The 27,210-nt window shown below is 34.5% G+C and overlaps 1 protein-coding gene across 1 annotated transcript in view; it reads left to right on the forward strand.

Annotated features, from left to right (window-relative positions):
• Positions 1–27,210, forward strand: part of LOC120421442 (protein sidekick-1-like) — a 92,007-nt gene that overhangs the window by 45,255 nt on the left and 19,542 nt on the right. The window contains exon 3 of the mRNA XM_039584648.2: positions 17,601–17,788. Within this exon, the coding sequence (XP_039440582.1) occupies positions 17,601–17,788 (188 nt within the window). The remainder of the gene's footprint in view (positions 1–17,600; positions 17,789–27,210) is intronic.

The raw sequence follows: 27,210 nt of genomic DNA on the forward strand, positions 1-27,210 counted from the left end.
TTCCATATAATTTCCCATACAAATTTGGCAGCTGTCCATACAAAAATGATTAATGAAAATTCAAAAAAATGTCTTTTAAAGGAATTTGTTGATCAATTTGGTGTCTTCGGCAAAGTTGTACGGATGGATAAGGAGAACTCTTAAAAAAGGATACAAGGTTAAAATTTTTTGGTGATTTTTTATTTCGTTTTTTGTCACTATTTTTATTTTTCAGAAATTTCTAGAATGTGCAAAAAATCTTTGACCGAGTTAAGAATTTTTGAATCAATAATGATTTTATCCAAAAAAAAAATGAAATATTGAATAAAATTGTAAAAAAAAACTATGCAATCAAAAAGTACTTCAGTAAAATTTTGATAAAGTGCACCGTGTTGAAGTTCCAGGTAAAATTTTTTTTAAATAGTCGCTGATATTCATTTTTCAAAATTAGTGCACATGTTTGCCCACTTTTGAAAAGCTGAGAAAATTCGCTATATTTGCTTTATGTTGATACAACCCTTAGTTGCTGAGATATTGCCATGCAAATATTTAAAGGAAAATTGACGTTTTCTAAGTCGCACCCAAACGACCCACCATTAATGCCGATATCTCAGCAACTAATGGCAACTAACTCAATTACATTCTCCGAAAAAAACACTCAAAATTTCAGTTGGGTAACAAATGGTCGGATTTTTTTTCAAATTTAAATTTTAAAACAATGAAATTTTGAGAAGTTTTTAGAAAATACGTAGTTTTGTGAAAATTTTGAGTTTTTTTTTTATTTTGAGCTATCGAAATTCATTGAAATATCTCGATCATTTGATACCCTTAAATTTTGAGCATTTTCAAAAAATACGTAATTTGGTAAAAAATTTGAGAATTTTCAAAAAAAATATGTTGCATCTTTTGAAATGTATGAAAAAATTCCAATCATTTAAAAAAAACTGAAAATTTGAGTATTTTTTGTAAAGATGCGTAATTATGTGGTTTTTTTAGCATTTAAAAAAAAAGTTGTTCTTGTTCATTCGAAATGTATAAAAAAATCCAATCATTTGATACCCATATTAAAAAAAAACTGAAACTTTTAGTATTTTTTGAATATACGTAGTTTTGTGATTTTTTTAGTATTTTCAAAAAAAATGTTAGTTAATTCGAAATGTATGAAAAAATCCCAGTCGTTTGATACCCTCAAAAAACCAAAATTTTGAGTTTTTTTTCTTCAAAAAAACGTAGTTTTGTGATATTTTTATTATTATCAAAAATATTATTATATTCAAAATGTATGACAAATCCCGATCATTTGATAACCATATTGTATTTTTTGAGAAACATTGAATTTTCAAAATACATGAAAAATAAGTATTCTTATGATTTTTTAAATGTAATTAGGAGATATGTTTCGCACCCAAAATAAACAGAATTGTTAAAAAATCGAATTTTTTTTTGAATAAAATATTTTTAATTTGCGAAAAAATAATGAAAAAATATTAGGCACCTTTTAAACCAATTGAAATTCATAATCATTTATCAAAAATGTCTTTTTACGAACAGATTAAAAAAATGTTTGTTTTCGAAAATCTGTCCATATATCAGTGCAAAAATATTGCCATCTGAATAATTATTGGACACTCAAAAAATCGTTTGATAAATTTCACAATCTCTCCATAAAAAATGTTTTTAGTGATGGTAAAGGTTGAACGTGACTTCTTTATCTTGATTGTGGTAATACATTTTTTTCAGTTAAGTTTTCTAAAATAAGTTATTTTGTAAAATTATTATATATATTATATATATACAGTCGACTTTCTGGTTGTCAATATCCAAGGGACCGTCGAGGAAGAGAATCATCAGATTACAGAACGATGCAAAATGAAGACTCGATTGAAAATATTTTTTTCTTGATACCCAGCTATGGGACAGAATCATGGCACTGTCCATCAAACAAAAACAAACTAATGTCAAACACCCTTCAAAGCATCGTTTCGCCAAGAAAAATGTCTATGCAAGCTATGAGAAAGTGAAATTATTGACAACCGGAAGAGATTTTTAAAGCAAACAGAATCCAAGGGACCGTCGAGGAAGAGATCCTTCAAGCAAGGGAAAATATCGAGGAATGAAGATAATTGAAGTATGCAGATTGAAGGGACTGAAGAATTCATCGATAGATGGAGAATTATTGATATCGAGAAGATCGACAGCCAGAGAGTCGACTGTATATGGGTAATTCTCCGCCAACTCACACAGCAGTTGCCCCGACCCCTCTTCGATTTGCGTGAAACTTTGTTCTAAGGGGTAACTTTTGTCCCTGATCACGAATCCGAGGTCCGTTTTTTGATATCTCGTGACGGAGGGGCGGTACGACCCCTTCCATTTTTGAACATGCGAAAAAAGGATGTTTTTCAATAATTTGCAGCCTGAAACGGTGATGAGATAGAAATTTGGTGTCAAAGGGACTTTTATGTGAAATTAGACGCCCCGATTTGATGGCGTACTCAGAATTCCGAATAAACGTATTTTTCATCGAAAAAAACACTAAAAATGTTTTAAAAATTCTCCCATTTTCCGTTACTCGACTGTAAAAAATTTTGGAACATGTCATTTTATGGGAAATTTAATGTACTTTTTGAATCTACATTGTCCCAGAAGGGTCATTTTTTCATTTACAACAAAATTTTTCATTTTAAAATTTCGTGTTTTTTCTAACTTTGCAGGGTTATTTTTTAGAGTGTAACAATGTTCTACAAAGTTGTAGAGCAGACAATTACAAAAATTTTGATATACAGACATAAGGGGTTTGCTAATAAACATCACGAGTTATCGCGATTTTACGGAAAAAAGTTTTGAAAAAGTTGGTCATCGATCATGGCCATTCATGGTCACCCGCGACAGACACGAACGACGAAACAAAGAGAAACGCAAAAAGTAACTTTTTCAAAACTTTTTTTCGTAAAATCGCGATAACTCGTGATGTTTATTAGCAAACCCCTTATGTCTATATATCAAATTTTTTGTAATTGTCTGCTTTACAACTTTGTTGAACATTGTTACACTCTAAAAAATAACCCTGCAAAGTTAGAAAAAACACGAAATTTTAAAATGAAAATTTGGTTCTAAATGTAAAAATTACCCTTCTGCGTCAATGTAGATTCGAAAAGAACATTAAATTTCCCATAAAATGACATGTTCCAAAATTTTTTACAGTCGAGTAACGGAAAATGGGAGAATTTTTAAAACTTTTTTAGTGTTTTTTTCGATGAAAAATACGTTTATTCGGAATTCTGAGTACGCCATCAAATCGAGCGTCTAACTTTACATAAAAGTCCCTTTGACACCAAATTTCTATCTCATCACCGTTTCAGGCTGCAAATTGTTGAAAAACACCTCTTTTTTCGCATGTTCAAAAATGGAAGGGGTCGTACCGCCCCTCCGTCACGAGATATCAAAAGACGGACCTCGGATTCGTGATCAGGGACAAAAGTTACCCCTTAGGACAAAGTTTCACGCAAATCGAAGAGGGGTCGGGGCAACTTTTCCCGATTTCGTGTGAGTTGGTAGAGAATTACCCACTTATAATTAAATTATAAAAAAAGATTTTGATGTGTAATTTTTGAAGATTCCTTCAAAATATTCGTAATTGTCTGCAACAAAAGTTATTTAATGATTTTTTTTTATCAATTCTGTTAGGCCGTTGCAAATGAGCAAAAAATGCAATTAATTTCCATGTTTTTAACATTTAATTGAAAAGTGTTTTAAAATGCATTATGATTTATAAATTCGTTCAGTAGTTATTACATAAAAATCTACGGTTTTGTGATAAATATGTTTTTTATATTGGTTTTTAGTTAATTTGAAGTTTTTTCAAATACGAAAATATTTCGGCCCTTGATTTTTGCTCCATTATTGAACGGGAAGGGGGTAACATAAACTTTTGAAAATATTTACAAACGGCCTTATTGCTACTCTGGCCATTCTGAACTTTCCAACAGCTCTATCTAGTACAAAACGTGTGCCGTGAATATTGCAATACAGTGCGTGCGTGTTCCCGATTCCAATCGCATGTTCTGATTTGGCATGGCTGGCAATAGGTGGTGCCCCGTACGAGAGAAAAGATACATTTGCCGGACGGACTTTGGTGCATCATGTATAAAATTGCGTGCATCCCCGTACACCACGGTGTGAAAGTTTTGCAAAAGTTTGATGTAATTTATGAAATTTCAATTACGATTATAATTTAAAATAGAAAAAAAAAATAAGCTTCATGTTCTCTTTGCGTATTTTGTTGGATACCCTGAGTATCTCAAATCTTTCAATCTTCCATTAGTTGTGCACATCCCGCAAACCGTGACTTCCGATTCTAAGCTCGCACGGAAGTGTGTATGAATGGCAAAATAAAGAATTATTAATGGCCACCGATGATTGCGAAAGGCTATCTCCACCGCTGGAGAGAAAGCCACCCCATCTGGAATGACTCTGATCCGACAGTTGAGCTTTTATCGAATGGTTTTAAATTTTCAACGACTGACCAGAAGGTCCTCTCTCGCTCGTAGCATCGAGTTGAGGTTCTGTTCTTCTGCCGTGTTAGATAAGCCCCCATGATGGTGCGCGAAATGAAAAATGTTCATTATGTGCCGATAGTGCCCTGCGTATCTAATGATGAAAATGGCTTTTGCCCACCCCCGTCGCTGGTGGCTCCAGAGAGGACTTTGTACGACGGCGCTGGACGTTGGAGCACCAACCAAGTGGCGCTGTAGCACATATCATACACACGCTCGCATAGTTTTGGCATGTTGTTGGGGGGTCGGGATTATGTCGGCCAGCAAACCCCACTTTCCTCACCCTGCCTTCAACCTCTCTGGTATAGATTGGGATCGAGTCGGATTAGTTCCGGTGCTTAAGCATTCAATGGACGAGTGGTGATTAATTTTTCCAGCCTCGAAGTGGGGGACGGAATCGGGAAAAAGGCAGTTTTATCTGATAAATTACTGTGCCAGATGTGGAGGAGGAGGAGGCGAAAGGGGTGGTATCCATATCGGGTCGATTCGGTGGTGTGTTTCACTGGAGTTTAGTGCGATGGCTTATTGTGAAGTAGAGGGTATCGTTTTTTATGTTTGTATGGTGCTGTTAAAAATTATATATAAACACGATAGCTCTATTCTACTGAACCGATAGAGTGCGTTGGATTGGTTTATTTTGATTAGATGAATCAATCATGAGAGCAGCACTTCAAATTTTTCCGGAATTTGAAAGTGTATCGAAACTCCGGTGAGTGATTTAGGCAATTTATTTCTGCTGCTAAATTTTAGATCGGATGATGGATTACAGCTACCAATATAAACGGATTGGTGAACATACAAACTAGATGACAGAATTTTATAGTTCAATGCATTCAAAAAAAAAAAAACTAAAAATAAAAACAGTAAACAAGAAAAGCAAAATTTTTTTCGTATAAGAGTAGTTCTGTTCGATTTTTTTCACGATTTTTAAATTATAATTATTTGACTAAGATAAAACTTAGTGAAAAGAAACTTCTTCTTTTTTTTGAATATTAGTTTTTCCAAACAAGTCACCATACAATGTTGGTCGTTCAAATTGGACACAGAAATGTACGAAATTCTGTATCTTGAGAAGAGAGATTTTCTGATCGATTTGGTGTCTTCAGAAAAGTTATGGGATCATGATGATTAGGACTTCTCGAGAAAAATTGGTGCTCCGAAAAAAATCGTTTTTTTAATTTTTTTATCACTACAAGTAAGATTGTTTATTTTTTGAAAATATCCTAAACCTGAACAAAACAAGAAACAAAATTTAATTTTCAACCGAAAAGTACATTACATTTTGTTTATGAAATGTGTAATTGAAAAGTTATAGCTTCTTTTGTTTCAAATTTTTCGATTTTTTTCTTCATTTTTCAATTTTATTATACTTCTTAAAAGAAAAACAACCATGAATTTTTTTATCCTTTCTCTCTGACACTTTGAAAATCGGGCAATTTGTTTCTGAACTACAAACCTTACAAAGAATTCGAATCGATGAAATAGTAGTTTATGCAACAAGTTGCAAAAAGAGGATTTTTTCAGCACGAGTCGTACATTTATCCAACGAGGTTCACCGAGTTGGATAAATACGACGAGTGCTGAAAAAATCAAGTTTTGCAACGAGTTTCATACAACATTTTTTGCAATTTCGAAAAACACCCATTGAGTGAAATTTTAAGTCGAATTATCATGTATTTTGTCAATAAATCGTTTAAATCAATTTTTTTTTGAAAAGTGTAACTTTTCGAAACAAGTGCTGAAAAGTTCAACTTTTCAGCACTCATTTCAGTGCTGAAAAGTAGAACTTTTCAGCATTTATTTTGAAAAGTGTTGCTATTCGATTCTGTTATTTTTGGTACAGAAAAGTAGGCTATTTCGTCGTTCAAGAATGACAGGAAAAGTATGTAGTTTCACGACGGAATTGCAAAAATGATATTTTCTTAGTGTCACCTAACTTGCCTGTAATTTTCAACTGATGATGTCTCGGAAACTATTGGTCCGATTTTCAATATTAAAAATTTAACTGTCGTGAAAGTCTGGGAAAAAATGGGAATACGTCAAAAATCGCAAAAAACTGGAAAAAAAGGCGGGAATTTACGATTTGTTTTACTTACAGACTGGAAAAGTAGGGAATCCCAAGTCAACCTTTCTTGAAAAATAGGATAGGAAAATAGCTCTAGGATATCTTTGTAATATTTGTACAATTTTCAATTCTATTGCAATCAATTTTTTTTGAACTTTTAACACAAAAGTAAAGGTTCTGTTCACTTTTTTTTTATTCGAGAATGAAAAGGCTATTTGAGAAACTTAAAAAGAGCAATTATCTACGAAATCTACCGATTTCGACCATTTTGCCTTCCTCACTGAGGTAAGGCTATAATCCTGCTCTAAAAATGAACTTTTTATTAAAAGCTCAAAGACCCACCTTCATGTATACATATCGACTCAGAATCAAAAACTGAACAAATGTCTGTGTGTGTGTGTGTGTATGTGTGTGTGTATGTGTGTGTGTATGTGTGTGTGTATGTATGTATGTGACCAAAATTCTCACTAAGTTTTCTCAACACTGGCTGAACCGATTTTGACCAAACCAGTTGCAATCGACTTGGTATAGGGTCCCATACATCGCTATTGAATTGTTTGAAGTTTCATTAACTAGTTCAAAAGTTATGTATAAAAATGTGTTTTCACATATATCCGGATCTCATTTATATGCATGTAAACGATGTCCGGATCCATCATCCGACCCATCGTTGGTTAGGTAATCGAGAGACCTTTCCAATGAGTTCACAACATTGAAGATCTGGCAACCCTGTCTCGAGAAATGACCACTTAAGTGATATTTATGTACTTTTTTGAAGCCGGATCTCAATTAAATGTATGCAAACGATATCTGGATCCATCATCCGACCCATCTTTGGTTAGGTTATTGAAAGACCTTTCCAACGAGCTTACAACATTGAAGATCTGGCAACCCTGTCTCGAGTTATGACCACTTAAGTGATATTTATGTACTTTTTTGAAGCCGGATCTCAATTAAATGTATGCAAACGATGTCAGGATCCATCATCGGACCCATCGTTGATTAGGTAATCAAAAGTCCTTTCCAATGAGTCCGCAACATTGAAGATCTGGCAACCCTGTCTCGAGTTATGACCACTTAAGTGATATTTATGTACTTTTTTGAAGCCGGATCTCAATTAAATGTATGCAAACGATGTCCGAATCCATCATTCGACCCATCGTTGGTTAGGTAATCGAGAGACCTTTCCAATGAGTTCACAACATTGAAGATCTGGCAACCCTGTCTCGAGTTATGACCACTTAAGTGATATTTATGTACTTTTTTGAAGCCGGATCTCAATTAAATGTATGCAAACGATATCTGGATCCATCATCCGACCCATCGTTGGTTAGGTTATTGAAAGACCTTTCCAACGAGCTTACAACATTGAAGATCTGGCAACCCTGTCTCGAGTTATGACCACTTAAGTGATATTTATGTACTTTTTTGAAGCCGGATCTCAATTAAATGTATGCAAACGATGTCCGGATCCATCATCTGACCCATCGTTGATTAGGTAATCAAAAGTCCTTTCCAATGAGTCCGCAACATTGAAGATCTGGCAACCCTGTCTCGAGTTATGGCCACTTAAGTGATATTTATGTACTTTTTTGAAGCCGGATCGCAATTAAATGTATGCAAACGATGTCCGAATCCATCATCCGACCCATCGTTGGTTAGGTAATCAAAAGATCTTTCCAATGAGCCGACAACATTGAAGATCTGGCAACCCTGTCTCGAGTTATGACCACCTAAGTGATATTTATGTACTTTTTTGAAGCCGGATCTCAAATGTATGCAAACGATGTCCGGATCCATTATCCGACCCATCGTTGGTTAGGTTATCGAAAGACCTTTCCAACATCGAAAGACCTTTCCAACAAGCTTACAACATTGAAGATCTGGCAACCCTGTCTCGAGTTATGACCACCTAAGTGATATTTATGTACTTTTTGAAGCCGGATCTCAATTAAATGCATGCAAACGATGTCCGGATCCATCATCGGACCCATCGTTGATGAGGTTATCGAGAGACCTTTATAACGAGCTTACAACATTGAAGATCTGGCAACCCTGTCTCGAGTTATGACCACTTAAGTTATATCTGGGTACTTATTTTTCTGGATCTAAAAAATTGCTGAAATATGTGTCCAAACCACTCATATTACCCATTGTTGGTAAAAAGTGAGGAAGGCATCAACCACATAGGTGGATTAAGTTAGTTTTTTTTTGTATTTTTATATTTGGCTCACAACTTTGTGGGGGCCTTCCCTATCACCAATGATGCCGTTTTGTGTCGTACAAATCTCCATTCAATTTCGGCAGCTGTTTATATTATTTTATTTCATTATTAACTTTTTTTTTCTCAAAAAAAAACAATTTCCCAAAATTAAAATTTTCAAAATATTTTGAAATAATAAATGTATTTAAAAAAAATCAAGGAGGTTGGTAAATTTCAGGAATGTTTCATTTTTTAACATTACAAATTGCTGAGATATCAACTTTAGAAAATGGAGGGTTGTTTGGGTAAAAATAAAAAATAAAACATTTTCCTGTCTTTTTTATACGCTGTTTCTCAGTAGACGAAATTATAGGAAATATTCTGAACTTTTAGAAAAAAATATTTTCAGGAATATTGTCCATTCCTGAAAATATTTTTTTCTAAAAGTTCAGAATATTTCCTAAGGACACAATTTTAGAAAATAATAAAACCGGAATTTTCGGGACAAAAATTCACCTTGAATGGAGGCAGTGCGTGGCCGAATGGTTACGCTGTCCGCTTTGTAAGCGGATGATTCTGGGTTCGATTCCCATCTGCTGCAACCTTCCATCGGATGAGGAAGTAAAATGTCGGTCCCGGCCTTGGTTGTTAGGCCGTTAAGTCATTCCAGGTGTAGGAGTTGTCGCCATGCCATAAGTACAAATAACACATCAAACCAAGCCTACTCCGGTGGAATCGCTGGCGGCGGTTGGACTCGCAAACCAAAGGTCGTCAGTTCAAACACTGGGGTGGAAGGTTCCTTGGAGTAAAAAGAGGTTTGGGTGCTCTCCCCATTCAAGCCTTCGGACTCCCAGGTTCGAGCAGAAACTTGCAATAGAGACCACAAAAGACCCGGGGGTCGTTAATGTGGATGGTTTGATTTTGGGTTAAGTAATTTGAAAACGGTTCACTTAATCACAAACATTGATTACTTTACTTTACTATTTAAAATTACATTTTACGATTTTAAATAAAAATTAGGTCAAACAATTTTAATCTCTACAACCCAACTCCGTCTATAGACGCGCTTGGATTGAAAAAATCGTCAAAAATCCTTTTTTCAGCCGATTTTTCATCTTTCAAAATCATTGGAAAGAAGAACTCTTGAAATTTTAGAAAATTTAAGGTTTGCAAGTTTGACTTGTTTTATGTGACTTTGCCAATATTTTTTAAAAAATATTTTTTTAAGGGATCATTTTTGGCTGTGTTTTTTACTAATATTTCCTACATTCTAAGTAAAAAGAAGTTTTCAGTAATTTTTTGTAGTGTTCCAGACTATGCCTCTATGCATTTTATTTAAAATTTAAATGATAATAGTGCCAATTCATAGCTGAAAATGTGAAAAACAATCAAACAATTGAATAAGTGGCTGTAAAAACATGAAAAAAATAGAAAGGCAAAACTTAATGATAGGAGGTGGTAGAAAAGGCCAAATACTACCAAAAACAAACAATAAAATTAAAATACCAAAAATGAAACAAGAAAACATTAAACAAGAGACGTAAAGTTTTTCGTAGAACAGAAGTTGCTCAGAATGACCTACTAAACACGGGAAAAATGAAAATATACGAAAAAAAAATTGGGCAGTAGGTGATTAAAAGATGTGGGGGTTTATTCCCTTAAACATATCAAAAAAATTCTTAAATTAAAAAATGGATTTTGGGAAATTGAATTCTTGTGAAAAACTATTTTAAAAAATTATGAAATATTGTTCTTCCCTGTACCTGTGTTTTTGTTACTGAAAATTATACATTGTGTTTGGTAACAATAATGCATTCTAGGTACTTGGTGTTCACATCTATGCTTGGGAAGCACTGGATGATGATGTTGAGTGGCATATATTTGATGCGGATTTGCATTAGAATTTTTTCTAAACTAACTTCAAACAACAACAAAGCTATTGGAATTCAATTCAAAACTACACAGAAAAAAATTATGGTATTATTCATCAGGAAATGGTGACAGATTTAGTGGTTAAAAAAATGATGAATTTTACCCCAGAAAATGATGAATTTTCATCAGTTTTTGATGAATATTCATCAGGTTCACATTTTTACACATTTTTTATGTAATATTACTCAACAAAAGAGGTAATTTTCAACATTCCAAAATTCAACTTTTTTTTCTGTGTAGAGCCATATTTCAAAGATTTGGCCATAATCAGTTAAATTTTGTCACATTATTTATTTGAATATTTGAATGATTCGGAATCAATTAGGTTGAGCGCCAAACTAGCTTTTGTTTTGTTTGTGGAAATTATTTTTGAATATTAATCTAAATTTATTTACTAATCGCAAATATATTCTTCCAAGCTGTTGGTTGCCATAAACTTTTCTACAAATTGAGATAAAGATTGATTTTCATTATTAGAAAAATTTTACCATCAGATAAACTTCAATTGGTTTTCGCGATAAATCGAAAAAAATGAATGATTCTTATTTTTTAAAAAGATCACATCCCTTTAAAAATGTTCCGAGCTAAAGAATGAATTCTATGCAATTATTAAAATAGAATTGAAAATATTCGAATAATGATTACATAGTAAACCAACATTGATTTTTAGTATTAAGTATAGAAATTAAAATGGAAATTCGATACACATACTTGTTTACATGAATCCCTTTATTTTTTTTTTAAATATTCAGTGACTAAGATTTCTCTCTGAATAGAAATTATGACTGCTTTTTTGGGTTGTGATTTTACAAGGAAACCGGATTTTAAGTAAATCAAAATTTAAACAACACTTTTTAACATTATGTTTAAAATTTGCTAGCAATGTGTTTTTCTGATGCTGATTTACACTATTTTTTTCGTAAGAGCTGGGTAGCCACAATAATTCGTATCAATCAATTGTCAAAATTAGGACAATTTATAATTTAACAATGTGGCAGCAATAAATGTAGACTTCCGTAAGAGTTAATTTAGTGTAAATTCTAACGAAAGTCAAAAGGATGGAAATACATTGAGTTGAGGAGATTTTATGAGTCATCTTTATGACCGATCGAAACGAATTCAGTTTTTATTTTCATTAGGCGATCAGTCAAAATAATAATATCACTAAAGTTGGGTGCATTCTTTAAATTGAAAGTACCAAGCCATTTGGGTAATTGTTTGAACACTGAACTAACATAGATGAATATTAATATCTCTTGATGGATATTGAATGGTAATAACGAAAATTTTAAAACTTCGGTCCATACCATGCATTAATTCAAATTTCCTATCAATAGCCGTGATTGACCTGCAAAAGTTTTATTTTAATTCACCTCAATTATTCAACCCCCCCGTTTCAGACATTCTGCTCTACCGAGCTCAAGTAACACTAACGAAACTCTTGCACAGAATGCCAGCAGCAGTACTCTGGCACTCTCCCCCAGTTCTGCCAGTCGGAATAAATTCATCAAAAACTCCGTCCCAGCGACGGATGCGTCACGTGTTCCTCTCCGTTCCATTACGGGAAGACCTCCTCCCTCACCCAACAAGAGAGTGACTGAGAAATTGCGAGCAAAGTTTTATCTTTCACTAGCAATTTTCTAAAAGTCTGACAAAAACGGGCAAACTGTGCGCAAAAAGTGTGTTCTCTCCCTGCCAGTCTGCAGCGTGGTGTGCGGGTACAACCAACAGGCGTCCAAGTTACCCCGAGGCAGTACCCACAGGGACGAGTTGATCTATTCATTAAATTAGACTCCTTCACTGGGTTTTTAAGCCTTCCAGGGGTCCAAAGAAGGGTCGACCGCAAAAGTTTGACAGTAGTGGCCAAGATCACCGAGAAATAGCAGGGCAGTTTGTGGGAGAGACAGCGACTTTTGACAAAATGTGTGCATAATTTATGGCTTCCCGGGAAAAGTTCGAGTCGAGTTTCGTTGCGGTTGGACGAGTCGGGAGCAGTACAGAGCAACGAGCAGGGAACGACGATACGGGTTAGTGCCGTCTTACATGCAACCATTTTGCATGTTTCACCAGCCCAATTACCTATCTTCCCCGGGTTCAATGGAGCTTACGAAAGTGTATACGGGCCTGTTGGGTGTAACGAGTCGTGTGCATGAACAAAACTTGCTGGAGTTGACTCTATTGTGATCAACTTGATACACTTTGAAACCGAGCCAGTGCAGTGTTCAAGTTCTAAAAACCGCAAGTTGAATAAATCTATTTTTTTTGATAATATAAATTCGATGAAATCCAAATGATTGGAATATTTGTTTTGAATAAAAATCACTTTTCAAATCAATTTTGAATTACTTTGCAAAAATCAGTGCTTTTTAACATGTCGGATGGCATTTTAGAATTGATGTCGAATTGAAAGACATAAGTCAATCAACGAAACTTGACTACATAAGTTCCCTTCTAGTCGGTTCCGGAATGGTGGAACATTAAAATCCTTTGAACATTTTTAGGGTTTGTGATTTTAGCGCTTATTGTGATGAATGTTATGGAATGGCCAAAACTATCAAAATTACCAAATCGACCAAATGTCCAAATCCATCAATATGACCAAAACGACCAAATTGACTAAAATGGTAAAAACGATCAAAATTACCGAAATCATCTAATCGACCAAATGTACAAATCGATCAATAAGGCTTAATCGACCAAATCGACAAAAACGGCCAAAATGATCAAAATGGCCAAAACGACACAATATCCGAACATCCGAACATCGCACAAAATAACCAAATCGATCAAAACGGCAAAAAATACCAAATCAATCAGAATGACCAAAACGATCCGATTGGTCGAAATCACTCAATTGACCAAAATGACCAAATCGACAGAGATTGCCAAAACGACCAAATTACGGAATAGACCAAAATAGTCAAGCCGATCAAAATGGCCAAATAGATCAATCGACCAAAATGGCGAAAACGATCAAAAATGACCAAATTTATCAAAATGGCCAAAATGACCAATGTTAGCAAATCGGCCAAAATTGGCCAAAATGACAAAAAATAGCCAAATCGACAAAAAATACCAAAACGATAAAATTAAAGAAAAACAAACGATCAAATCGACAGAAATTGCCAAAACGACCAAATTACGGACTCGACCAAAATGGAAAAAAATAAAATGATCAAATTTACCAAATCAACCAAAATGGCGAAAACTATCAAAAATTACCAAATTCATCAAAATGGTCAAAATCACCAAAATTAGCAAATCGCCCAAAATCACCAAAATTAGCGAATTACCAAAACGACAAAAAATAGCCAAACCGAGCAAATCGGCCAAATTACCAAAACGATCAAATTTGCAAAAATTACAAAAATTGACACATCGACCAAAACGTTAAAAATTAGCCAAATCAACCAAAATACCAAAACGATCAAATAGGTCAAAATGACCAATTGACAAAACGATCAAAATGACCAAATTTATCAAAATGCCCAAAATGACCAAAATTAGCAAATCGCCCAAAATTACCAAAACGATCAAATTGATCAAAATGACAAAAATTACCAAATCGACCAAAACGACAAAAATAGCCAAATCAACCAAAATACCAAAACGATCAAATTAGTCAAAATGGTCAAATCGACATAAATTGCCCAAACGAGCAAATCACGGATTCGACCAATACTGGCAATAAAATTATAAATAATATATTGACAAAATCAACCAAAATGGCGAAAACTTCCAAAATGACCAAATTTATCAAAATAGCCAAAATTACCAAAATTAGCAAAACGATCAAATTGGCAAAAAATACAAAAATAGCCACATCGACCAAAACGACAAAAATGGTCAAATCGACCAAAATACCAAAAAGATAAAATTGGTAAAAACGATCAAATCGACAGAAATTGCGAAACCGACCAAATTACGGACTCGACCAAAATGTAAAAAAATGTTTAAAATTACCAAATCAACCAAAATGGCGAAAACGATCAAGAATTACCAAATTCATCAAAATGGCCAAAATGACCAAAATTAGCAAAATGAGCGAATCACCAAAACGACAAAAAATAGCCAAATCGACCAAAATACCAAAACGATAAAATTGGTAAAAAACAACAAATCGACAGAGATTGCCAAAACGACCAAATTACGGAATAGACCAAAATAGTCAAGCCGATCAAAATGGCCAAAAAGATCAATCGACCAAAATGGCGAAAACGATCAAAAATGACCAAATTTATCAAAATGGCCAAAATTAGCAAATCGGCCACATTACCAAAACGATCAAATTTGCTAAAAAGACAAAAATGACCAAATCGACCAAAACGACAAAAATAGTCTTATCAACCAAAATACCAAAACGATCAAATTAGTCAAAATGACCAAATCGACAAAAGGGACCATCCATAAACCACGTGGAAACTTTAGGGGGGGAGGGGGTGTGGCGATTGTCCACGCTCCATACAAAAAAGATTTTAATTGTATGGACAATTGTCCACGAGGGGGAGGGGGTTCGAGATTACCAAAAAAGTGTCCACGTGGTTTATGGATGGTCCCTAAATTGCCCAAACGAGCAAATCTAGGAATCGACCAATACTGGTAATAAAATTATAAATAATAAATTGACAAAATCAACCAAAATGGCGAAAACTTTCAAAATGATCAAATTTATCAAAATATCCAAAATTACCAAAATTAGCAAAACCACCAAATTGACAAAAAATACAAAAATAGCCACATCGACCAAAACAACAAAAATGGCCAAATCGACCAAAATACCAAAAAGATAAAATTGGTAAAAACGATCAAATCGACAGAAATTGCCAAATCGACCAAATTACGGATTTGACCAAAATGGAAAAAATGATTAAATTTACCAAATCAACCAAAATGGCGAAAACGATCAAAAATTAACAAATTCATCAAAATGGCCAAAATGACCAAAATTAGCAATTCGGCCAAAATGACCAAAATTAGCGAATCCCAAAAACGACAAAAAAAGCCAAATCGACCAAAATACCAAAACGATAAAATGGGTAAAAACGATAAAATCGACAGGGATTGCCAAAACGACCAAATTACGGAATCGACCAAAATAGTCAAGCCGATCAAAATGGCCAAAAAGATCAATCGACCAAAATGGCGAAAACGATCAAAAATGACCAAATTTATCAAAATGGCCAAAATGACCAAAATTAGCAAATCGGCCACATTATCAAAACGATCAAATTTACCAAAATGACAAAAAATGAATAAATTGCCAAAACGACAAAAATAGTCAAATCATCCAAAATACCAAAACGATCAAATAAGTAAAAATGACTAAATCAACAAAAAAATCCAAATCACGGATTCGACAAATATTGACAATAAAATTAAAATGAATAAATTGACCAAATCAACTTAAATGGCCAAAACGATCAAAATGACCAAATTTATCAAAATGGCCAAAATTAGCAAACGATCAAATTTGCCAAAATGACAAAAATGATCAAACCGACCAAAACGACAAAAATATCCAAATCAATCAAAATACCACAACGGACATATTAGTCAAAATGACCAAATAGACAGAAATTGCCAAATCGACCAAAATGACCAAATTTATCAAAATAGCCAAAATGACCAAAATTAGCAAATCGGCCAAAATTACTAAAACTATCAAATTGGCTAAAATTACAAAAAATTGCCACATCGACCAAAACGACAAAAATTAGCCAAATCGATCAAAATACCAAAACGATAAAGTTGGTCAAAATGACCAAACCGATAGAAATTTCCTAATCACGGATTCGACCAATATTGTCAATAAAATTAAAATGAATAAATTGACTAAATCAACTAAAATGGCCAAACGATCAAAATGACCAAATTTATTAAAATGGCCAATATAACCAAAATAAGCAAAACGTTCAAATTTGCCAAAATGACAAAAATAATCAAATCGACTAAAACGACAGAAATAGCCAAATCAACCAAAATACCAAAACGATAAAATTGGTAAAAATGACCAAGTCGACAGAAATTTCCAAAACGGCCAAATTACGGATTCGACCAAAATGGAAAAAATAAATATGAATAAATTTACCAAATCAACCAAAATGGTCAAGCCGATCAAAATGATCAAAATGGCGAAAATGATCAAAATGGCTAAATGTATCCAAATGGGCAAAACGACCAAAATCACCAATACGAGCTAAAATGACTAAAATAACCAAAACGACAAAAATTGTAATATCGATCAAAATTGACAAATACAGTCCAGACTCGATTATTCGCAGGTTGTTATGAGACTTCGGTAATCAAATAACGAACAAAAAAAAGTTTTTTTATTTCTTTTTTTTACATCAAATTCGAATTCTGCGACCCAATTTGAGTCAAATTTGAGTGTTTGATTGAAATGATCGTAAATCAAGATGATCAAAATCCTTTCAAACTTTTTGAAACTTTACATAAGCAAAAAAAAATATTTATAGAATTTGAAATCAATCCTAACATTTGATGTAGTCTAAAATAAGTAGTTTAAGGCATTTTAAAACGAAATTATTTATTTTACGATTTGGAAACCTTGTTTTTTTTAGCAGCGATACCGAACAAACGCTGATCAAGATTAATCTTTCTGATATCTCTAAATTCATTTTACAAAAATGCATAATATATGTAAGAACATCTTAGATATTCTAAGCATTTACATTTCAACAACAAAGTATCAAATTCAGCTCATCTTTAAAATTCCCTGATGCAATTCAGTGTATTTAAATATCATTAAAAAAAGTCCAATTTAAATATCCTCTTATCTCTGCCGACGCAATCGTGCAGTTTCAGATTTTTAATGGCCCAATTTCTTCTTCTCCTCTTCCCTCTTCAGGAATCACGCCGCCCCCGGTTGGCCCCGCGGGCGCCCCGGACGACGCCGAGGACACCCCGTACACGGCGGCCATCCTCGGCACCGACAATAAGCCCTACTTTGACGACGTCAGCCCGCGGAACGTCACGACGGTGGTGGACGACATGGCCGTGCTCAAGTGCCGCGTCAAGCACAAGGGCAACCGAACGGTAAGTGTGTCCGGGAGAAGTCTCCGGAGTTCGATAATTGCAGCCGCCGGACCCCCTTCGGGAAGGTTTTGATCCGACCGTTCTTGGTGGGTTGTTTTCCTCCGGTGGCGCGGAAGTTACGACCGGAGTAAAAATAAAACGCTGAAAAGTCGGTTGTTGAGGAACGGTGGGGTTGATTTATGATTTATTTTAAATAAATAATTGCATTGAAAAATTAGAACTGTTTTCTGTTTATATTTTTTATTAAACTTCAAATTTCAAGTTGATCCCACTGATTTTCAAAAAATATAATAAATTTAATTTTTAAGAACACATCGTGAGCGTTACCAAAAGAAGTGACAAATGACGGCCCTCAATTAATGGTGTCTCTGTGACGGAGCTTGCGAAGCTTAGCGAATAGGCAAAGACGATAAATTTTTCCTTTTACTATACCCAGCATGAACCACACAGCCACAGATTTGACCCAAATTGGGCATTGACGATGGTCGTGCAAATGAACTCCGAACTGGAGAGACGTTTTCGGATGAACAACTTTAACTGCGCTTCTAATGGCGGGATGAATCGAAACTATTAAAGTTTATGACTTTTGCGCTGATGTTTTTTTTTCTGGAAGGACTTTACAATCTACTATTTTTTTTTCTTTTTTTTTACTTTCTCTGCAAATTATTTTCTAAGCAACTTTTTTTGTTGTCTTGTTTTTTATTGTCAAGCCCTTAACTACTCTAAAGCAATTTAGAATTTTTTAATCGAAGATGGCGGCCAAAATGGCGGTATTGAAATATCGCCCAGGATCGATTATACGATGCTTCGATTATCGGAAATTTCGATTATGTTATCCGAAGTTCGATTATCCGAATGTTTGTATGCGACTTCTTTTCTATTTTCTTACTTATGACATAAATTCGAGTTCTGTGACCCCTTTTTAGTCAAATTGTTATAGTTGATGGCCTATTAAATTAAAAAAATGCATTTTTTCCAAATTTCATCACCGCCATTATGGCCGCCATCTTGGATTTTAAAAATTCTAAATCACTTTTGAGAAGTTTAGATGTCAAACTTGAGGTCAACAACCAAAAATAAGACAGTGAAAAACTTTTTTTTGTGATTCGTTTATCCGAAGTGAAATTTTGCCAAGGTCTTCAGATAATCGAGTCAGGACTGTATTGAAAAATGCATTTTGTAATTAAATAGGGCATCAACAATTAAATTTTGACTGAAAAGGGATCACAGAACTCGAATTTTATGTCAAAAGTAAGAAAATTAAAAAAAAAAACAGAAAAAATGTTCGGATTATCGAGGATGTACCATGTTGAATAAAGTATGACGAAAAATGGCATCTTTTGAGCTAGAATACAAGATGATTAAAATGTTATCGGCAGTTATAAAAATTTTGATTTTTCAAAATGGTCGAAAATAAATGTTTTTGGGCCTTTCTAAATATTAGGGTTGATTTATAAATATTGATAATATTATTAATGAAAAGCTAGGCAAAATTCTCAGTTCTTTAATTTTTTGACATTGATAATCGGACTCATGTTTGCCAAGTTAACGTAAATTAAAAGTTCAACGAGATACAGCAATTCCACGTCAATCAGGAAGGATTTAAACAAAAAGTGCTCCGATTTGGCTCAAATTTAACATGGAGTCAAAATAATAAGATCCGTATTTTTTTTTTGTTTGGCGATAAGGGTACTCCTATCTGAATTAGAGTGGTTCATAAAATGAAGTTTTTCGTCAATTTTTGACGAAACTATTATTTTTTAAGTGAATTTATGGGAAATTCTCTGATCTCCTGAAAAAATATTGTTTAGATCCGGTTTCACGTCTTCAAAAAAAAAATCTTTGGGTGAATCTCAAAAACGGTACACGCATGCACATTTGATTATACATCTTCATCATCAAAATATGCTTTAAGATTTTGTTCATATTTTTTTTAGAAAATTGGCAACCCTGCCAATGATTTTTACCAAGTTGTGCCATCACTCAAAAGATGACATTGTTTGTCGTTTATAAGAAATTCAGAATTAAAATTTTAAAAAATGTTCGAAAAGTCGAATGTTAAAATGATTTTTATAGTGCAGCTGTTTTTTATCTAAGAAAGCCTAAACAAAACCTACAACTTTGCCGAAGATTCCAAACCGATCCGGATACCTGTTCTCAAGATACAGATTTTTGAATATTTGAATAACCATTTTGATTGAAGAGAAAAATAAAAAAAATCACACAAAGTATCATCCATGTAAAAATAAATAAAAAAAAGCTCATTCTTGGGAGAATCTTAATTTATGTAAAAAATGACCCCTACATTTGAAATGGCCAAAACCACTCAGAAAGGTTTTTTTTAATGTTACAACCAAGTGTGTTAATCGATAGAATTATCGGCGATAATATTATCGTCTAACGATAACGATGATGGTTATCGTTATCGTTACGTTATTCCGATAATTCTATCGGCGATAATTTTATCGCCGATAACGGACGATAACTCACTTTTAAAATCGTTCTTAAATTGGCTTAGTCCATCAATATTATATAATTTTTTTATTGCATTTGCTTACAATATATTTTTTGATAATGCAGTAAGTTTCAAAGCATAAATACAAAAAAAAATCACAAAATACCGTATTTTTTTGAAAGTACTCAAATTTTCATAATTTGAAATATAAGTATCATAAGAAGCGAAATTTTACCTCAATTTTCACCGTTTAAGATTTTTTTGAATGAAATACTAAAATATTCACAAACTACCGTATTTTCTCAAATTTTCGCAATATGGGTGTGACACGATTCGAAAATTATGCTAGCATTCTCTGTTTTAGAGGTTTTTTTTTTAGTATTTCACTCAAAAATCTCTAAAACAGTATAGAATAATTCGCTTCGTTTGATACCCATATTGCGAATTATGAAATTTTTAGTACTTAATAAAAACGGTATTTTTGTGTAAATTTCAGTATTTTATTCAAAAAACTCTTAAACAATGAAAAAGCATTCCAAATTTTAAATCGTTTTACACCCATGTTGCGAATGATTAATTTTTTAAGTATTTTCGTGAAAATACGGTATTTTGTGACAATTTTAGCAATTCTTTTTGAAAAAAAACCCTAAAGCAGCGAAAATCCAGGTGAAATTTCGCTTCGTTTGAAAATAAAAATTGAGTACTTCAAAAACGGTATTTTGTGAAAATTTCAGTATTTCATTCAAAAGAAAAAACTACAAGAATGAAAATGCATGCAAAATTTTGAATCGTTTGACATCCATATTGCGAATTTTCAAAATTCTGGTATTTTCGAGAAAATACGATATTTCCCAGCAATAGTGACAGGTTTTTTACGAGTTGTTTTCCTGTTTTCTGTTACCTTTACAACCAACTTTATTTGCATCCATTGTGATAAATGCCTTATACACAGCTGAAAGGATCCCCCAAAACTCTGTACTGCACTTACAAAACTACTGTTAGTCGATAAACTAAAGAAAAAAACTGAATAGATTGTATTGTAAAAAATAAAAAATACGGTATTTTTCTAAACTGGTTGAAATGCTTGCAAAATTTGTGGATCGTTTAATACCCATATTGCGAATTATAATTTTTTCAGTATTTTCGAGAAAATTCGGTATTTTGTGAAAACTTCAATATTTCATTCACAGAACAGAGAAAATGTAAGCAAAATTTCGAATCGTTTGATACCCATATTGCGAATTATGGAAATTTAGGTACTTTCAAAAAACAAAACATTTTGGGAAAATTTTAAAATAACATTCTAAAAACTCTAAAACTGTGAAAATGCAAGCAAAATTTCGAATCGTTTGACACCCATATTGCGAATCATAGAAATTTGAGTATTTTAGAGAAAATACGGTATTTTGTGAAAATTTTAGTTTTTCATTTAAAAAATACTCTAGAACAGTGAAAATGTAAGCAATATTCCAGATCATGTGATACCTATATTGAAAATTATGTAAATTTTTGTACATTTCTAAAAAAAGGTATTTTGTGAAAATTTTAGTTTTGCATTCAAAATCACTGAAACAATGAAAATGCACCCATATTGCGAATTATATAAATTTTAGTATTTTCAAGAAAATACGGTATTTTGTGAAAAGTTCAGTATTTCATTCACAGAACTCTAAAATATTGAAAATGTAAGTAAAATTTCAAATCGTTTGATACCCATATTGCAAATCATGAAAATTTTAGTACTTTCCAACAAAAAAGGCATATTGTGAAAATTTTAGTATTTCAAGCAAAATTTTAAATCGTTCAATACCCATATTGCAAACTTTGAAAATTTGAGTATTTTCGAGAAAATACAGTATTTTGTGATTTTTTAAACGTATTTATTCTTTGAAACTTACCATATTATCAAAAACCCGATTTAATATCACCAAAAGTGAAATAGAGCCTTTCTTACAAAACGATGAAACTCCGACAAATATATTGGTGCAATTAATTTTTCAGAAACGAAATGATACCACCCAGTGAGAATTTGACCTAAAGCTTCGAAAATTGTTAAGGCTAAACCTCGAATACCATTTTTTTTAATTTCAGAGGTACATTATTGGTCGCAAGGTGTTAAAATTTAATTAGGAAAAACATATTGGATTGACATTATTAGAAAAATATAAAAGGTACTCAGTCTTTAATGTTAGTCTATGATTAAATTACAAAATATGTATCGCTATTACACTTTGTCGATCTATTATTGACAAATTGTCGATCTTTCAAGCGAGAACGTAACGGGAGTTCGAATTTGATGTTCAGTATATGATTCTGTATAAAACCAACAATTTAATAGGAAAATATAGGGTAAAACTTAGACGAAAAACACTAATATGTCTATATTTCTGGAAATACATTTTGGAAAAGCTTCAAATTTTGGGCCTATTCAGTTTATGGCGCATGTTTTCGAATAGTTTTTTGTTTAAAACTGAATTCTTGTAATTTGATAGTGTTATCTGTAAAATAGTCCAAAAAAAAACTCTTAAAAATGGCTTTGACCACATTTATTGGTCGAAAATTGTGAATCGTTAAATAAAATGTTCGTCTCCGACCCCATGGCTACAAATCTGAAATATAAAAATTGTGGGTTTTACGAGCAGTTTTCCAATGATGGAAGACACAAATTTTTAAGAGCGGATACAGACATCGCTCAAGTATTTCAGAAAAAGAGCTCTCAAAAATCAGACTTTGAGTTCCGGGTTTCAGCCCAAAATTCAATCGAAAGAGCGCATTTAAACCTTCAATTTAGTAATAGGATTTTTTTCTGAACGACTCCTCGCCGCGCACGAATTTTTTTAGATTTCTGAAAAAAATGTTTTTCTAAAAGCTAACCTTAAACCTTTCTTTTGTTGGAATTTAATTACAGTTTAAGGCTTAGGCATTAAAAAATACTCACTCACTTGAAATTCAAACGATTTGCATTTCAATGCTGTTTGAAAATACAAAATTTTCTGAAAAAAAAGTTTTATGATCAATTTTAAGATTTGATTTTCATTTTTTTAGTTATTTGGCTGACTCATAAAAAATATTTACGTCATCATATCAACTCACTTTTGCGTGATGTAAACTGAACAATAAACTAATTTAAACATCATGACAAACTACAATCAACAAAGTCGTGTTCTCAATTCCTTGCATTATAACATAACGTGAAAATGAGCGAGCTCGTTGACGAAAGCGTTTATGCTAATATTAATTAATACCTGGTAAAATGTTGTAAGCCTTCATGACGGGGTGGCGGCACTGCAGCACTGCACTCTGCTACGGTCAGTATTTACGTCAATATCATGTGATTACACACACAATTTGTTGCTAAATTTCAATTTGCTACACGCAAACCAAAGCGGACACGTAACACATACATTGTTTAAATTTGATTCGAACAAGCTGATTACATTTAACAATGAAACATCGTAAATTTTGCGTGAAACATTTTTTTCTTCTCAAAATTGGAACAATTTGCAAGCTGTCCAGAGTTGGGACAACTTTGTGTTCTTCGTCGCCATAAATTTCACCTCACGACGTCGTCGTGGTGACATTTTGCAATCACTTTTGGACGGCGCCAATTCCCCACCCGAATGCCAATAAATTTGACCAAAAGAAAGTCACACACACACACATTAAAATAAATCACGCTGCCAGGGTGGAAAGAAAATTGGTTGAAAGTTCAAACATTTTTCAAACCGAAGGTGACCACATTCGGATGGATAAAACTCACGTGGGTTTAATTAAATGTGTATGGATTTTATTGAACGAGAACAAATAAACCTTTTTTGGGAAATGGTATGATTGATTGCACAACAACCACAGAAATCAATTCGATCATATTACAGAAGGGTAGTGTTTACACCTGGTTTAATCCTGTCATGCCCATGGTTACTCCGGAGCAGGGCTGCGGAGTCGGGTCAAATTTCAAACGACTCCGATTCCGGCCTACCAACTCTAGCCAACTTCGAATGCGACTCCAATACCAGCAGTATTAAATTTGTATTAATAACATCACTCTCATGTTAAGTGACAATTGCGTGAATACCGTAAAACAGAGTAATATTTTTGTTTGGGGTGACTTTGAAAGGTTTCTCAACTGCATTTTGCAAGTTTGAAACAAAAATAAAAACACCTTCAGATTGAAACACATTTTAAGTAGAACCATTTTCCAAGTAAGTTAAAAATTCCACTCATTTTATTATTAGATTATAAATGAGCTCAACAAATATTTAATTGTTATTTTTTTTTTCATTAAAACATAAAAAGAAACCTTACCTTCATGATCGATGTGACAAATGAAATTAATTTGCCAACTATTAGGCTGAAATTTATTAAAAAAACGTAACTTAATCCACCTTTAGGTGGTTGGTGCCTTCCTCTCATTTATAGAGTGATTACAATCCCCTAAAGTGTCCACATGATTTATGGATCTCCCCTAACGTGATCGCAGCACCTAAGAGGTCCAAATAAAAATAAGTGACGAGTAAAAAAAACAGACTTCCTACAGACTTTTTGTCAAGATTATACAGACATCGCCTTTCAGGAAAATGACATCCCTCGGCTTTTTTCGTGGCGATCAGACGGGACCATTTGAGATTATGTAAATTCAGACCATTTTTTAAACTGCTTGTAATTTTAGATAGGTAAGTCAGATCTTGAAAATTCTTAATCCACGAGAAAGGTCTTCTCATATGCTTTCTAAAAATACATAACATGTGAGGGTTTCATGAAAAAACCACCCTTTTTACTATAATTTTAATTTAATATGAAACAGTTTTTTTAACATAACTTTTTAAATACATGAGAAAACTGCATAAATTTAAATAGCAACTTAGGGGACGTTAAGACGGATTGATTAAACCCATTCCGGCCAAAATCGGTTGAGCCTGTGACAAGATATTCCAGTGACTTTGATTTGGTACACATGTCTACATACAGCCACATGGGTCTCGTGGCGCAGGGGTAGCGGCTTCGGCTGCCGATCCCGATGATGCTATGAGACGCGGGTTCGATTCCCGCCTTATCCACTGAGCTTCTATCGGATGGTGAAGTAAAACGTCGGTCCCGGTTTCTCCTGTCTCGTCAGAGGCGCTGGAGCAGAAATCCCACGTTAGAGGAAGGCCATGCCCCGGGGGGCGTAGTGCCAATAGTTTCGTTTCGTTTCGTCTACATACAGCCAAACACACAGACATTTGCTCAGCTGGTGATTCTGAGTCGATATGTACAAATGAAGGTAGGTCTAGGAGGTCTAACTAAAAAGTTCGTTTTTCTAGTGATTTTATAGCCTTTCCTCAGTAAAGTGAGGAAGGCAAAAAAGCTAGTCAACACTTTTAGTAAGTACCAAGTTAGCGTACCCAATAAAACAACAAATTACCAAACCACAAGCGCCAGTCAACTCAATCGGAATTATAAAACGGGATTCAATTCGAATCGTTTACAAATTCCGTTTCAAACGCAACAACCGGCACGTACACGGAACCAGTTGCTGCATTTGAAATGGAATTCTTAAACGGTTCTAATTGAATTCCGTTTCAGAATACCGATTGAGTTGACTGGGAAGTCGCGGGTACCGAAACAACCCAAGCAGATCTCCGGAAGCACGTTTGAACCCACGCAGCAAGCCGACCCGCCGCAGCGACCAGCCAGTACCGTTCGTTGCATTCAAGAAACGGAAATCGAGGGACTGCTCCCAGGAGCACCTGTCTTCGGTGCCCGACGGGGAATCGCCGCCGGTTTTCGCCACACCGGCGCCGGTCGTCCTGAAAAACTCGGTGCTGATTCCGATGCTGCTGCGAATGCCAATCGCGGCATGTCTTGGTGTGAGCAATGCCCGTCCGGGGCACCGACAGCACCAACGAGTGCGACACAAACGATACTTGCGCCACCGGCCATAATATGCTGATTCTACGCAAGGACACTTCCCGGTATGACCAGTTCAGGTTGTCGAAACCGGAATAGGAGGAGGAACCCGTGGCATCGAGGAAGAGGATAACGGCGTGGTGCGACGAAGTAATTGTACTATAACGGTGGATCAGCTGATGGAGGAAGAAAAACTGGCCAAGAAGGGAGAGGGCCAAATGGCAACAGCAAAAGCCGCCAGTCAGAGTCTGCAAGCCTTTCCGATCCCGCAGATACAGAACCGATGGAGACGCAGGGGAATCAGCAGCAGGCCTAACAGAACCGAATTGTTGAGGCTATGGAGTGGCCGGTTGTGATAATTTGCACAAGATAAATTCTTTCGTGAAGCTATAATCAATCAAATCACACTCAACCCCCCTCCCCCCACCACCGCAGCAGCCAACTACATCGTCCTCCTCCTACGGGTGACCAGTCCAGGTCGATGAAAACGCCATCGAGCGCCTGCAAGCGCAAAACTGAATGATGAAGCTGATAGCAAAAAATCGCGGCCGCGAGGAGATCATCCCGCAGGCCACCTCCTCTGGCGAACGGATGCACTTCCAGTCCAGTCCTTTTTTCGCGAGGAGAAAACTAGACCGATGCAGTCTCCGGTAATCATCGCCCAACTTTAGCGACAAAACAAATCATTCGCACTCCGACGGGCTTCTAAAAACAGCTGCCCCCGGTCCCGACAGAAGCCACTTCCCAACACCCGCAATCAAATTCCGGGAGGATACCGGGCAACTCTAATTTTTTGAAGGAACAGAATCTCGCGTCGCTGATGTTGACAAACATGGCGGTTTATTTACTGAAAACAATTTGACAGTTACACGCTTAACATAAATTAGAATAGCTCTATTCGTCGATCATCGACTGTCATTTCACAATTGTTTAGTTGGGGAGCGTTCTTTTATTACGTAACGCTAAATTCGAGATTTTTGACCCCCCCTCTCCCTCCACAAGGTCTTTTTTGCTAATTTTTATGAGTGCTTATATGAAAATTTTGCGTCACGTAACATAATTTTTCATCACACCCCCC

The sequence above is a fragment of the Culex pipiens genome, chromosome 3, assembly GCF_016801865.2.
Source record: "Culex pipiens pallens isolate TS chromosome 3, TS_CPP_V2, whole genome shotgun sequence".
Classification (NCBI taxonomy): Eukaryota; Metazoa; Arthropoda; class Insecta; order Diptera; family Culicidae; genus Culex; species Culex pipiens.